General features: G+C 50.1%; 5 protein-coding genes across 5 annotated transcripts; 2 read left to right on the forward strand and 3 right to left on the reverse strand.

Moving 5' to 3' along the window:
- The first annotated feature begins 150 nt into the window (after nucleotides 1–150).
- Nucleotides 151–1,367, forward strand: P170DRAFT_436901 (mitochondrial pyruvate carrier family protein). Its single transcript, XM_024849249.1, has 4 exons — nucleotides 151–557; nucleotides 638–653; nucleotides 762–898; nucleotides 949–1,367. The coding sequence occupies exons 1-4, from the start codon at nucleotides 370–372 to the stop codon at nucleotides 1,130–1,132; spliced, it is 525 nt and encodes a 174-aa protein (XP_024704596.1). The 5' UTR covers nucleotides 151–369; the 3' UTR covers nucleotides 1,133–1,367.
- A 727-nt stretch (nucleotides 1,368–2,094) lies between these two features.
- P170DRAFT_357035 (putative extracellular exo-polygalacturonase) lies at nucleotides 2,095–3,951 on the forward strand (the record flags this gene model as incomplete). The annotated part of the gene is made up of 8 exons (XM_024844192.1): nucleotides 2,095–2,401; nucleotides 2,473–2,839; nucleotides 2,900–2,958; nucleotides 3,018–3,178; nucleotides 3,253–3,441; nucleotides 3,529–3,630; nucleotides 3,721–3,795; nucleotides 3,889–3,951. 8 exons carry the CDS (start codon nucleotides 2,095–2,097, stop codon nucleotides 3,949–3,951), a joined length of 1,323 nt encoding a protein of 440 aa, XP_024704597.1.
- A 606-nt stretch (nucleotides 3,952–4,557) lies between these two features.
- Nucleotides 4,558–5,800, reverse strand: P170DRAFT_455978 (ankyrin repeat protein; the record flags this gene model as incomplete). The annotated part of the gene is made up of 2 exons (XM_024851585.1): nucleotides 4,558–5,535; nucleotides 5,764–5,800. 2 exons carry the CDS (start codon nucleotides 5,798–5,800, stop codon nucleotides 4,559–4,561), a joined length of 1,014 nt encoding a protein of 337 aa, XP_024704598.1.
- Nucleotides 5,801–6,415: 615 nt separating this feature from the next.
- Nucleotides 6,416–9,547, reverse strand: P170DRAFT_464762 (putative C2H2 finger domain protein; the record flags this gene model as incomplete). The annotated part of the gene is made up of 7 exons (XM_024852274.1): nucleotides 6,416–7,282; nucleotides 7,333–7,631; nucleotides 7,680–7,771; nucleotides 7,820–8,938; nucleotides 9,001–9,067; nucleotides 9,223–9,277; nucleotides 9,457–9,547. The coding sequence occupies 7 exons, from the start codon at nucleotides 9,545–9,547 to the stop codon at nucleotides 6,906–6,908; spliced, it is 2,100 nt and encodes a 699-aa protein (XP_024704599.1). The 3' UTR covers nucleotides 6,416–6,905.
- A 344-nt stretch (nucleotides 9,548–9,891) lies between these two features.
- Nucleotides 9,892–12,149, reverse strand: P170DRAFT_384050 (flavin-containing monooxygenase). The gene is made up of 7 exons (XM_024845667.1): nucleotides 11,963–12,149; nucleotides 11,640–11,833; nucleotides 11,403–11,567; nucleotides 11,163–11,328; nucleotides 11,031–11,099; nucleotides 10,272–10,964; nucleotides 9,892–10,225 (listed from the first exon to the last, which is right to left on the reverse strand). The coding sequence occupies exons 1-7, from the start codon at nucleotides 12,078–12,080 to the stop codon at nucleotides 10,029–10,031; spliced, it is 1,602 nt and encodes a 533-aa protein (XP_024704600.1). The 5' UTR covers nucleotides 12,081–12,149; the 3' UTR covers nucleotides 9,892–10,028.
- Between the last annotated feature and the right edge of the window lie 1,601 nt (nucleotides 12,150–13,750).

The following is a 13,750-nucleotide window of genomic DNA, read 5'->3' on the forward strand; positions in this document are numbered from 1 at the left end:
TGAATCTCCCGAGACGAGAAGAGGTTCTGAACAACCAATCCGGTCAAGCGTGATTACTACGCCGCAGGGCCTCACCGCCTTCCGCAAGGAGCCGAGGAGCCGCAGGCATTTGACCTCGCCGACGTCGGCTTGAGACGGGCGATGCTGTCAGATACTTGGAGTGATCGTCTTTCTCTATCTGTGTTTCCTTTCTCTTCTTCTATAGACTAGGGTTTAAGGCGACCGGCGGTTTTCTTCGCGTCTTCTCTTCCGGTTCCGTGTTACCTGTACTTTAATACCCGGCGCAAAAGCAAACTTTCGCCCTCCCTTCTCAACTCTCAACTCTCCACTCTCCGATTTCTCGGGTTCCTCGAAAAAAACAACTACACAATGTCGTCTCGTCTTGGACTTCGCTTCTTCCAGAACGCCCGCGCGGGCTTCCGCAACTCCGGTCCCTTCCGTCGGCCTGGTGCCCAGGGTTTCCGGTTCCAGAGCTACGATGCTGCCGCGGCCGACAAGCAGAGCACTTTCCAGCGTATGTGGAACAGCCCGGTCGGTGTGAAGACGGTGCATTTCTGGTATGTTGCCATCTGCCATTTCCCTTTTAAAATGTATTGGGATTGAGATTGCGGTTGAATGCTAATTGTTTTGTTGATAGGGCCCCTGTCATGAAGGTACGAATTGAACTTTCCCCTGGCTTCTCCGGTTACCGTAATCGGATCACAAAAACATATTGGATATGAATAAAGGACTTGGATAAAGACGATGCTGATTGATTGCAGTGGGCTCTCGTCATCGCCGGTATCTCCGACTTCAGCCGTCCCGCCGAAAAGCTCTCCCTTACTCAGAACGGCGCCCTGATGGCCACCGGAGCCATCTGGACTCGCTGGTGCATGATCATCACGCCCAAGAACTACCTGTATGGAAATCAGATTCTCGATGGGCCAACCCCGGCTAATGTGTACGCAGGCTCGCTGCCGTTAACTTCTTCCTCGGCTGTGTCGGTGTCGTCCAGGTCACTCGTATCGTCAACTACCGCCGTAGCCTGGATGGCTCGACAACAGAGGCCGTGAAGGAACTGGAGCACGAGGTCGCCGATTCCGCCAAGGCTGTTGCCGATAAGGCTGAGAAGACCGTCGAGAAGTCGACCTGATTTGCTCTGGAGATTGCGTGTGATTCGACGGACTAGATTAGCGTTCTTATCTGGGGATTGCATTGTCTTCTCGCCCACTGGTACCTGGTTTGGTTTTCCGGAACTCCGCTTGCATGGATAGCAGACATAGATGGGCCTGCATGGGCCTGCACGGCAAAGAAAGCAGCTGGCATTTTGTATATATTGAATTGATGTTTAGCAGTTTCGTCTGTCAACATACAAATTGGTGTTAGACCTTATTCGTCCGCTATAGGCGTAGTTACACAGAAGAGTTACTCAGGCTAAACACCAACTAATAACACCGACATTCCATCCTGCATAAACCCACGGAGCAGACCACAACCAACAGCACTAACCCTTGCCAATCAGTTACTCCATCATAATCATCATAATATCGACTTCTCCACACGACAACCGACGATCTGCATAATTTTCCACCCAATCGGGCGAATTCGGCCGCCAAGTTAATCCTCCTATCAGAGTGTCTCTCGCATACTCTCTCCTCATGCAACAAGCATCTTCTACGGAGTCCTCCGTAGGACTCAAGACCGAAATGAACGCTTGCTCGCTCTCCACATGCTGCGCTGGCTCCACTTTCGTGAATTTCCCCGGATCGCGGCGCCCTGCAGATTCGCGGGCAATTTCTCCTCCGCAGGCAGCGTCGTTCGCTAATGGCTTTTGACAGGGGGTATGTCATTGTTTTACCGCATAGTATGATTGTTTGTTAGTTGGTGTGGGGAGAGGGGAAGATGGGGAGGGAGCAGTGACTAGCTAGTAGTAAGCATGTAGGTACAGAGGGGGTATATAAGGCTAGGTTCCAGAGCTGATCATTTCTATTTTGTTCATTTCAAGAGTAACTTGTCAATTGGGATTTTTCTTTTTTTCTCTCCCCCCTCGCTTTGTCTTGGTGACAGCGTCCCTGGCACTGTCCTATGAGAGTCTAAACCCTAGGACAAGACAAGATGAAACTCCAATCCCTCGCCCAAACAGCGAGTCTGCTGCTCTCCCTGGGCACCGCAGTCCAGGGCTTCTCGCGCTCCAGGAACGACGCCTGCAAGCCCAACAACCCATTCAAACCTCTACCTACCAGTTCGCCGCGGACGAAGACCTGCCGCGTCAAGGCCCACGGCGACGGCACCGACGACTCACCTGCTATTCTGTCTGCTATCAAGAAGTGCAACAATGGCGGGAAGGTGGTCTTCGACGAGGATAAGGAATATACCATCGGGACGGCGCTGGATTTGACGTTCCTCAAGAACATCGATCTCGGTGAGTACCACACCTAGCCCTTTCACCCCCAGGTACTTAAGAAGAGTGGAAAGAAAGCTAATACAGTGTAGAAATCCTCGGCAAAATCCAATTCACCTCCGACACCGACTACTGGCAAGAGCACTCCTTCAAACACACCTTCCAGAACGCGACGACCTTCTTCCAGATCGGCGGCGAGGACGTCAACGTGTACGGCGGCGGTACGCTCGACGGCAACGGGCAGGTCTGGTACGACCTGTTCGCCGAAGACGCGCTGATCCTGCGCCCCATCCTGGTGGGCATTATCGGGCTGAAGGGCGGCACCATCGGGCCGTTGAAGCTGCGGTATTCGCCGCAGTGGTATCAGCTTGTCGCGAACTCGTCGGATGTGCTCTTCGATGGGATTGATATCTCTGGGTATAGTAGTAGTAAGCATGAGGCGAAGAATACGGATGGATGGTTTGTTTTTCCTTTTCTTTGTTTTGTTGGGTTGGGAGTGGTTGACTGACTTGATATTAGGGATACGTATCGCTCTGATAACATCGTTATTCAGAACTCGGTGATTAACAACGGGGATGGTATTTCTGCCCTCTCTGCTATTAACACTGGAGAAATTGATACTAACAAATGAGTATAGACTGTGTCTCCTTCAAGCCCAACAGCACCGACATCCTCGTCCAGAACCTGCACTGCAACGGTTCCCACGGTATCTCTGTCGGCTCTCTGGGCCAATACAAAGGCGAAGTCGACATTGTGAAGAACGTCCTCGTCTACAACATCTCCATGTACAATGCTTCTGTGCGTCCACCACTCCAAACCCTTCAACTCCCCCTCATTTGATCAGAGAGCGAGTAAAACTAACCAAGGAATAGGACATGGCTCGCATCAAGGTCTGGCCGGGCATCGACTCCGCCATGTCCGAGGACCTCCAAGGCGGAGGCGGTCTCGGTGCTGTCTCCAACATCACGTATAACAAGATGTACATTGAGAATGTGGACTGGGCGATCGAAGTGACGCAGTGCTATGGACAGAAGAACCTGACGCTGTGTAATGAGCATCCGGTATGTATATCCCCTCCTAGATTCTTGTTCGGTATCTGGATGGGAGGGGGGTTATTTAGCGGGTTTGCTGACGATGAATTGAAACAGAGTAACCTGACTATCTCCGACATCCACTTCAACGACTTCAAGGGCACGACGTCAGGAAAACGGGACCCGTATGTTGGGACGATCGTGTGTTCGAGTCCGGATGTATGTTCCTTTCCCTCTTCTACTTTGTTGATTTGGTTTTATACCCAGTGGGGCTAGTAAGTGCGTGGACTAATGATGTAATAACGATAGGTATGCTCGGACATCTACACGAGTAACATCAACGTGAAGAGTCCTAAAGGAACGGACGACTTTGTCTGCACGAATGTAAGTATCACTGCCATTCTTTCTTTGCCCTGCTGTGTTCAGCATGTATGCATGGGACGTGCAATGTTTGGAGAATGCTAATGTGATTTTTAGGTGGACACGGAGTTGCTAGATGTTCAGTGCGAAAAGCCAAAGAGCGATACACTGGATGGCTAGCCTGTCTGTGTTTGTATGCTCAAGTCACTGGCGAGCCAGATATTGCTTGGGACGTAAGTATGGAGAAGGAAAGAGCAATGAAAAAGCTTTTATGTAAATAGGATCATTCAATGAGGATATGGTTGAATGTGGACAGACTACTAGTTGCCTTATATAAATGAAATAGTGAACCTGCCACTTAAGTGGCATTCAAAGAAAGGTCGCATTAATCCGGCATAAGTAGATTATGATATCATGCCTTATATTCTATGAGCCTTTTTCAAGGGCTTGGTTTTAACAGTTTCCTGTACGTCTGGTCGTGATCGCTACTTCTTGAGGCTGTCATCTTCATGGATCTGTGCATGAAAATACGCACGGATTTCATTGATAATCGCATGTTTCTTACTGAATAGGAAAGTTAGATTCCATACTCCCCAGGTGTCCAACTCATAAACCCTGATTCATTGTACTCCGGGTAAACCGTGGCAAGAAGATGAACAAGAGGCTGTAGACCGTTTTATTTACCTTATTGTACACCACACCTAGGCCCAATTGAAAAACTATCGATTTAATAGAGACACAAAATGCTTTATGCAAGAACTTGGAGAGAATAAGTAGCTCTTAAGCGTCAATGGTTTCGATGTCTTTTCAATTTCCTGGCCGGAACAACCCCAAGCAATTCCTTCGCATAGGCAGCGGCAGTCATAGCAGCGTACTTTTGCCACTTGTCGTTCTTATGGGAGTCAGCATAATTGCTAATTCCCCGGATAACGAGGCAGGGAAAGTCGTTCATCAGACCAGCGGCTTCCATTTCGAAACAGATGCAATCTCCTCCCGTCCGGTCATTGAGTGCAGCAGCCAATTCATCCCTGTGGCTCGCATCTTTCATCACCGTATTTCCAGATGCAATTATGCCGTAATGGACTTGTGGCTCCACTGAAGGTCTCGTGTTTTGGGCACCGATGGGTGGATCGCATGACATCCGGCATTCGTCACAGCCATCCCCTCGGTGCTCAAATGAGGCACTGAATAGCCAGTCGTTCTCGCGGCCCTGGTGGGTAAAGCCTATTGACCTGTCTAGTCTTCGCTGCAAGCCTGCCAAGATCTTCTGCATTTTTGACTTGCCTCCCATCCGATTCGCCTCGATGTTCGTTACTGCGTTGAGAAGAATGGCAGGTGGTTTGGCCATGAACCCAACTCGCTTATAATCGTTAAGCCTTTGCTTCCCGAGATCATACTGCACTATACCACCACTGTCTCCCGATGGCCTACTCACTGCAACGTCACCCAGTCGGATATCACGAGTTTTGTCAGGGCAGGGAATACCACCACCGATGCCGATGAGAAGGCCGATGCGGATCGATGGAATAGACATGACCAATGACTTTGCGGTCATTGCTGCTGGCACAATGCCGTACGATCCGGAAACCAAAGGAGCAATTACAACATTGTGCTTTCCAATGCGACCCCAAGTGTACACGTTGTCGTCAGGCTGTGGCTGTTCAAAGTCCGAAGGTTCCTCGTGTTCTTCATCAAGAATGGCTTTTACCGCAGCGAGTTGGATATCAAGAACTGTAATCAGACCGACGGTGTACTCATCACACTCTAGAGTCTTTTTTGGGCAATCTTCAATATCTGAAGATGTATGTGCACTAACGTGCGGCATTTTCGTCCCGTAAGGCACTACTGCTGAAGGTGCCTTTGATATATCTGGACCTCCCTCTCGTAACATGGAACCCTCATTGGAGCCTATATGTGATAATGAGCGAGAGGATGATCTAAAAAGATATGGATAAAGTATGTTGGCTAAGATAAAGATAACCAAATCATTACCAATTGGATACCAGCCATTCTGAAGAGGACTCGCCATGTTGTTCGAGCAGAGGACTGGGTTCGCTCCTGAACTTTTCTGAAACAAAGCCAATTAGCACTCAAAAGCATGGAATGACAACTTTTGTGTGTGGCACATGAAATGTCTCTGGTAAAGAAACAGGATCGATGTACTAATGTAGATAGTAATATATGAGAATAGCGTATGTTGTTAGATGAGGGGCCTCGTCGGTTAGGCGCCTTGCAGGGATGTGTTTTATCTTCGTTTTCTGCTAGTGGCTGCGTTGGCACAGCTGAACATCCATAATAGGCGCCCCTGAGAATGCCTGGCGCTAGCATCAGCCTGGACCGGACTGGATAGCATCTTGATAGGACGATGTAGCCATAGCTATTGTCCGGGCGAAACCAAACTTTTGATCAGCAAGGTCCTATTGTTTCTTACGCTTGTCGATCAGGCTGTAGCTCGTTGATCAAAACACACTGACGAGGGTATAAGGTAAAACCTGATGGTCACGAGTATCTAGAGACGATGGAAACATGATCTCGAATTCTTCGGTAGGATGAATATGTGTAGGAAGGAAGGATGTATGTACCCTTCCCGTCCAAGAAATCCAGACCAGGCAGGAACAGCGGCATCACGTGGTAGTCCACATAACTCCCATCAGCCCATCTCTTCAAGTGTGAAGTAGGAACAGAATATTCATCGATCTATTGCAATATCTTGATCTAGCTAAAGGCCAGCCTCAAACCTAACCAATCCGTATCTAATAGAACTCCCGATCTGCCTGTATCCTAAGTAGTAAGGTATCAAAGTATGTCAAAGCTAGATCCAGCCATGAGACAACCACGACCGGGTGTAAATTCCCTTTCAATGTAGTGTTTTGGGACAAGTGCCTTTCCACAAGTGCTTCTCGGGGTTTCTGCCCTATATCCCACGGGGTGTTGTGTTCTGCGACTCGGATCTGTGGAATATTTGGTTTGCAATAACCCGGCGAAGGCCCGAACAGGGATACAGGATCCACAGGCGTGGAATAATGCAGGTATGTTCTGGAGTTCGTTCGCAGAAGTCTCAGTTTCCATAGAGGTGTTCAAGAGACGAAGCTGCGATTATTCAAACCATGATGTGTTGTATATCGCCAAGCGCTTCAATCGTTTTCATCCTGCAGCAAAACACTCAACTTCTGCAACTTATCCTCGCACTTCACCTCCATCTGCATGACTACATCGACGCTCTCTTTCTGATTAATCAGGAGCCTCGCAACGAGCCAAAAGTTATACCCGTTGCGATAAAAGCCCATGGACGCCCACTCGTCCTGAGAAATTGTACTGCTGAGCGTCTCCCAATACTCATGCCAGTTCCTCAACGCGATGCGGATGGCAGACAGAGTCGAGTCCTCCGGAATGGCTGATCGGCGGCGTTTACCGAGTCGAGAGTCACGGATTGAATTCTTGGATGAGGCGCGGGATCTTCGGAGAAGAGGCGCGAGGAGAGTCATGTGTGTGTTTATGAAGGCGTAGAGCACTGCGTTGTTAGGCTTTGTGGCGTGAAGTAATAGGGTCGAGAGGACTTACTGTGGATGAGGATGAACATGTCGAGGACTGTTAGGCCTGCTAGCATGTTTGTGCTGGGGCTGCTGAGGGCGGATGGAGATGGAGCCTGGCTGCAGTGCTCGTGGAATAGGTTTTGAAAAGTGTCGATGATGTTAAACTCGCGCGTGAGTAAGAACTTCGGCTCTTGGAATGGGTGCTCGGATGCGAAGACGGCCTCTGCGCTGGGGAAGTCGCTTTCCATCTCGGCGTGGGTTAAGCGACAGGGGTAGTTTTGGTAGAAGACAAAGGCACAGTCGAGGAGAGATATTAATGCCATGGTGCTGTAGTTGTCAGACGAGATATAATCAAGGTGTTCACAAGGAACTCACCGAATTCGACACTCTGTCTGGATCCATAGGAACTCGTGTGTACGTTCGTCTAATCGGTGCCGGCATTTAGGAAGGCCGATTCTGCGCGCGACCTGATTTTATTAGCGATTGATGTCCTCACTTGCCCCAAGTAAACATACCTTGATAACCTCACTAAACCGATTCTCCATAGCGCGGTTTCGCGACACCCGGCTTCCACTCCAGTACTGCGCAACTACCACGATGAACCCAGCCTGGAAGTTCTGGAACATAGTCCAGTCACTGCTCTCGACTTCCGTGTTGCGGCGCCCACCAAATGCCGAGCCGATCTCGTTCTCGCATGAGTAAATATCACTGGAAAATGTAAAAAGTTCTGCGAAGTCCACCAAGCGTCTGGCAAGGTAGACTTCTCTCGTATCGCTCGAATACATAGCTCCCATGAACACCACGGCCACAAGGAGCGGCAGGGAGACGGTTTCCGGATCGAACGACGGCTGATGGAGCAAGGCGCAGCTGGGCTGCCAGTATCTGAAATACATAGAGATGAACTTGCGGATGCGCGCCGTTGTCAGCAAAAAGTTCAACCCGACCGCGATTTCCTCCTGCGCCTTGAGATTCAGCGGAACGGAGCAGGCCTTAGCACGAATCGCCTGGATCATTGCCATCGCGAATGGTCGTTCCGGTTCGTAGACGGGCTCCTGTCCGGGGAACGGAAACCGAGGGTCCTGCGTCGGAGGGATCACCGCCTGGAAGGGAATCTCGCCTGCATACAGACCGTCCAGCGATTTATTCGGATCGCCGAACGGCCCATTGAAGAATTCGAGAAAAGTATCCTGGTAGAACGACAGCGCCGCCGGGTCTGAATCCACGAATGCCGGCGTAAAATCCGGCTCGTGGTTCTTCACGCCGGGATAGCCCATCATCGAGTTCTCGGTTTCCTCCAGCCCCTTCTGCGTATGGTACTCGAGGCCGCGCGCTCGGTCACTGCGCGGCGGAAGCAGAAACCGCTCCGTGAAACCGTCCGTGCCGCCATTCAAGAGAAACCGGATCGACCCTCGATCCGACGACGGTTCATCGTATTCCTCCTCCTTGGGTATCGTGGGACTGAAAGAATTGGGCTGTCGGATCGTCGACCGAGCATTGTCGGCCTGGCAATGTATCGCACCCGCCGCGAGTCCGGGTGTTTTCTGATCTTTGCGCTCGTTGTTGCATTGGTAACCGCGTTTCGTACACGAACCGCATGGACTCATTCCATCGCACCGGAGTTTCATCGAAGTACACTAATCGAGGGGCCGTTTGTTAGGGGAGTCCAATTGTTGCGCCATGCGACCGGGGGACTTGCCGATTCACAGGCATGACGGCGTCTGCCTCTCTGGCCGGTCTCGGGGATCCTGCGGTCGCCGCGACGACTGCAGTCCGCATAATGGTCGCGAAGATTGTCACTAGAGATTGAGACGGGGGGGGGGGGGGGGTGCAATCAGCCAGCGAATGGGGCGACCGGGCGGGGACAGGGAATACGGTCGGAAGCTGTGCGACCGGCAGAGACAAAGGAGTCGAAACTCACCATCGAGCGAAGGATTCACTGCAGAAGATGCACGAGTAGGGCTTAACACCGGAATCTGCCGAGGAAACGGACTCATCGGGTCAGCTAGTGAAAATAGTATTAAATAAATAAAGACAAATAAACGCATCCATGGCCGGGAAAGGGATTCCGACGGGGAGAAAGGGGGAGGAGGATGACCGCAGGCAATTTAAAAATTGCCGGAACGAGAAAAACAAAAGAGCGCGGCAAACATACGGCGCAATTGATGGCGCTTGAGATGATCGACTCGAGTGAAGTTGCGGGAGCAGACTTCACAGGTGTTTTTGGAGGGCGGATCGGACTTCATGATGGGGAGCAGGCATCACTCGCGACAGTCGGGGACCTTTCATCGGGGAGATCCAGAGCAGTGGAGGGGATCTCTGGGGTAAGATCAAGAGGCAGGATTAGCATTAAACGGCGCGGTGGCAACGCCGACAAACCATTGAGTTCACTGAGTGCAGGTTTGGCCTCGCCGTTAACCGGTCTCGCCCGCCCGACCAGCAGGTTGGCGTCCCGTCCCTTGCCGCGGTTCCACGGTCTTAACTATGTATTAGTATTAGTCTTCAGTCAGGAGAATAGTAAGCTGTCATTTCGTTAGCTTTTATTATTTTAATATATTTTGCGCCATCCCAACAGGTAGTCAACGGCTAAATTTAAACCATCCTACTTACCATCCCGGAGCTATATACTAATCCTGCCCGGCGAACCACGGTCTACCAAGCCTCACAACACAACAACCCAAGGACGGAGAAGTAGCTACGGTTAAAATGCACTGCCCAATGTCACATTCAAAGCCAATCTTGAGTCACAGCCTCTGGAAAGTCAACCTGTTCGTCATCCAAATAATCCACCTCAATGGTCTTGTTTCTCTCATCCTTCGTGCACCCATCGCCAATCCACCCATTCGGATTGTCATGAACATACTCATACGTGAAATCCTCCCATCGTGGATGAGAGAGCACTTGCATGGAATGAAGGGAAGAACCTGAAAATATCAGCATAATGCAACCTCAAAGCTATATCCGTCTTACCAGGCCACAACGCTGTCACCCTCCCATCCTCAGTCCCCCCTTTATACCAGCTCCTACATTTCTCGCTGAACACTGTCCGAGAGAAATACTGATCGCAGTACTTAGTGAACCGATCCACAGCCTCCCTCTTTGGACTCATTGCTCGGATATTGTCTCTCTGGATCTTCTGCACACAGGCAGTGATGTAGTCAATCGCCTTCTCCATCGAACCTAGTAGATTACCGTCTCCCAATCCAGCATTAGGCCCTAGACAGATGAAGTAGTTTGGAAAGTCATCGACTGCTAACGAGAGATACGTTTCAGGAGTCTTTCCCCAGCGCTCGGATAGCGAGAGCCCGCCATGTCCTAGAACAGGGAATCGCGGCGAGAACGTGGTATCGAAGCCTGTCGCGCAGACAAGAACGTCCGTGGGATGATGAATGCCGTCGGCGGTGACGATGCCATCCTCTTTGACTTTGACAATGTCACTGGTTATTACGTCAACCTTCTCGTCTGTTAGAGCTTCGAGGTAGCCGGGTCCAGGGGTGAGACGGCGGCAAAACGGCGGGAAAGATGGGAGGAGCTGATCGAATAGTTCCGGCTTCTTAGACAGTCGCTTTCTCATAATCTGCGCGAAGACATCGCGAGCTTCGAGTTGCTCCGGAGTTCCTCGTATAGTCGCGTTGTGGACGGATTGAAGCTGAAGTTCAATACCTGCATTGCAGCCCTTAGTAGATAGTCCTGCATATAAGCGATCGAGTCAATCAATTGTTTACCTACCCTTTCGAAATCGCTGATACGCCTGATGATCCTGCTTGAAAGTCTCTATTTCCCCCCGAGTAAAGGAAACTGAAGCCAGCCCGAGCGTTCAGTGGCTGAACTCTCTCCGACTCGACCCACGGAGCAACTTACAGTTTCCCAGCTCAGCACCGCGCTTATCGACCTCCTCGCGAGCAATTGTGGGCGCAATCCACGTCCGACCTCTAATGTAATGATCGAGATGTGCTACTTTCGGCAACAAGCCCGGCACGATTTGGATTCCGCTGGAACCGTTACCTATCACCGCCACCCGCTTGTCCTGCATGTCATGTCGTGTCATCAGTACGTATATCATTATGACAGCGGACAAGGACAAGGACAAGGACAGCTTACCGTGTAATCATACCCCTCGTCCCAACGCGCACTGTGCATCAATTTCCCCTGAAAATCACCAAGGCCCGGAATATCCGGCCATTTCCAATTATTCAAGGCGCCGGTGGCAGATATCAGAATGTTGCATTGATGCGGGTAGACTGAGCCAGTCTCGAGGTCTTTGATCTGTATTCGTAGACGTCAGCGTTGGCTTAGTCTCCACTGATCCCATGTGAATATCAATATCAGCCTGCCTACCTGTAACGCCCACCGACTCTCCTCCCCATCCCAAGCAGCCTCCACGACCTGCCGTTTGAGCTTCACATACTTCATGCACCCGTACTTGTGCGCCACCCGCTTCCAGTACGCGTGTATCTCCGGCGCCGCGGCATAGAAGGTCGACCATTCTTTGTTCGGCTCGAAGGTGGCTTGGTACGTGTGTGCTGGGATATCTGTCAGGCGAACAAATAGATTAGCAAACTTCAAACCGCAACCATCAACCACAGTAACGATAGCCGATATACGGACTGAGTGTGCAAAATTGTTGAGAGGTGCAAATGCCGAGGAAATACAGTACATACCACACGCACACCCCGGATACCGATTCTCCAACCACGTACCTCCGATATCGTCATTTTTTTCGTAAACGATCAGTTCTAGGTTTGGGATTCGTTGGCGGAGTCGGATGGATGCGATCATGCCGGATATGCCGGAGCCGATGATTGCGATCCGTAATGGGCGGTGTTCGTCGACTGGGCGGTCCTCAAGCGTCCAGGTGGTGGTTGGTTGGGGCTGGCTTGATGAGTCAAGGCCGAGGAGATGGGATAGATGCTGCATGATGGTGAAAGATTTAGGCTAGGCTAAATCATGAGGAGGACCGGATGGTTGGGTGGCGACTTATAGAACAGGAAATAGAGGAATAGGGATATCAGCTGTTCGCCCGGAGGACGAAAGAATAACACTGGCCTTTTATGGCCCTGTCCAGCACAAGGGAGTCGCCTCGGATGACCGAAAACAGGGGACTTGGTGTCTGGTACACTTCAAACCATTCTCTCCGGCACCAGGACGCGTGGTTTTTTTTTTTTTTTTTTTTTTTTTTTTTTTTGAAATTTGATGAATGGAGAGCGTATGGTTTTCTTTGGTGGAAGGCTACCAGGAAATGTTCGTCGATGAGAGTGACAGTAGTTGTTGGTGACTATTGCGTTCCAAATGACCATGAATCGTAAAGATCAACATATACAATCGGGAAAACCCCTTTGTTAACGGTGAACCTCCGCGGAAAAGCTATAGCCTGCTGTTCTCGGAAGTTGCTGCCTTCATGCCACCTGAGTAAGACGGTGTAACTTGAATAATTTCGTAATTCCAGCGGGTAGCCATTATTTAGGTGAGGCGGTTAGGTATGTGAGACAGGAATGAAGGCGAAAACAAGGGAGCAATGCACATTCAGATCCATGAACGGGAAATAGCCTTAGAGGAAGTATCCACAGATCACTGAGTACAGCAACAAAATCCTTCTCTTATCATGCATAAAATGTGAATGAACCCATAAACCAACCCGGATGGCGCTTCAAACTGCCCTAATAAACCTAGCAGACTGACAGACCCGTTAACCAACCCCCCAGCGATCCCGTAAAACCCCCTTGGTATCAATATGTGGAATGCTGAACTTCTGAGCACAAGGTTAATCGCGTCTGCAAGACCTGAGTATAATGAGAAGAATACCTACTGTAACATTGAAGCTTTGATTCCATAGCCCTCTTAACAGGAACCATGTTGGAAAAGACCTTTACCACTTCCATCACAGTAGATCAGCTAAGCACACTTGGGATTAAATTTCTGCATATCATATTTATCACCTTTACTGTCTGATCTTGACGCCGAAGAGCCCCTATGGTTCATTGAGACACTGGAAGAGAAAGCCAACAGGAATGTTGAAATGGCACAGACATCTATTTCTTTGATGTTGAATGCTGTGTAGCACGGTACCACCAAAAAGCCATGATGATGAGTTTGATTGACACAATATAGAGAAAGAGAAGCAATGCCGACATCGCAATAGACATGTTGAAGTAGATTATGCCCCGAAAGTGGTGGATAGACGCAATATCCGAGAATGTGGAGGCTTTGATAGCAGATGGGTGAAGGCCGGGAGGCTCTTGAGGTGATGCACAAGGGTGTGAAAGAAGACAAAGATGCAATAGAGCGTTGCGACAATGGAAAATTGGTTGCTGTCTGCATTTGAAGCCTGAGTGCTTAGTCGTCATCAGGCCCTTCTTCGTTTTGTTAGAGCCTGACGACTAATCACGGTCTTTGTAGAGCGTCAAACATGTTCCGGACCCTTCTAGTGCTCCATTCACTGTTATGGACTG

The sequence above is a fragment of the Aspergillus steynii genome (assembly GCF_002849105.1).
Source record: "Aspergillus steynii IBT 23096 chromosome Unknown P170scaffold_4, whole genome shotgun sequence".
Lineage (NCBI taxonomy): Eukaryota > Fungi > Ascomycota > Eurotiomycetes > Eurotiales > Aspergillaceae > Aspergillus > Aspergillus steynii.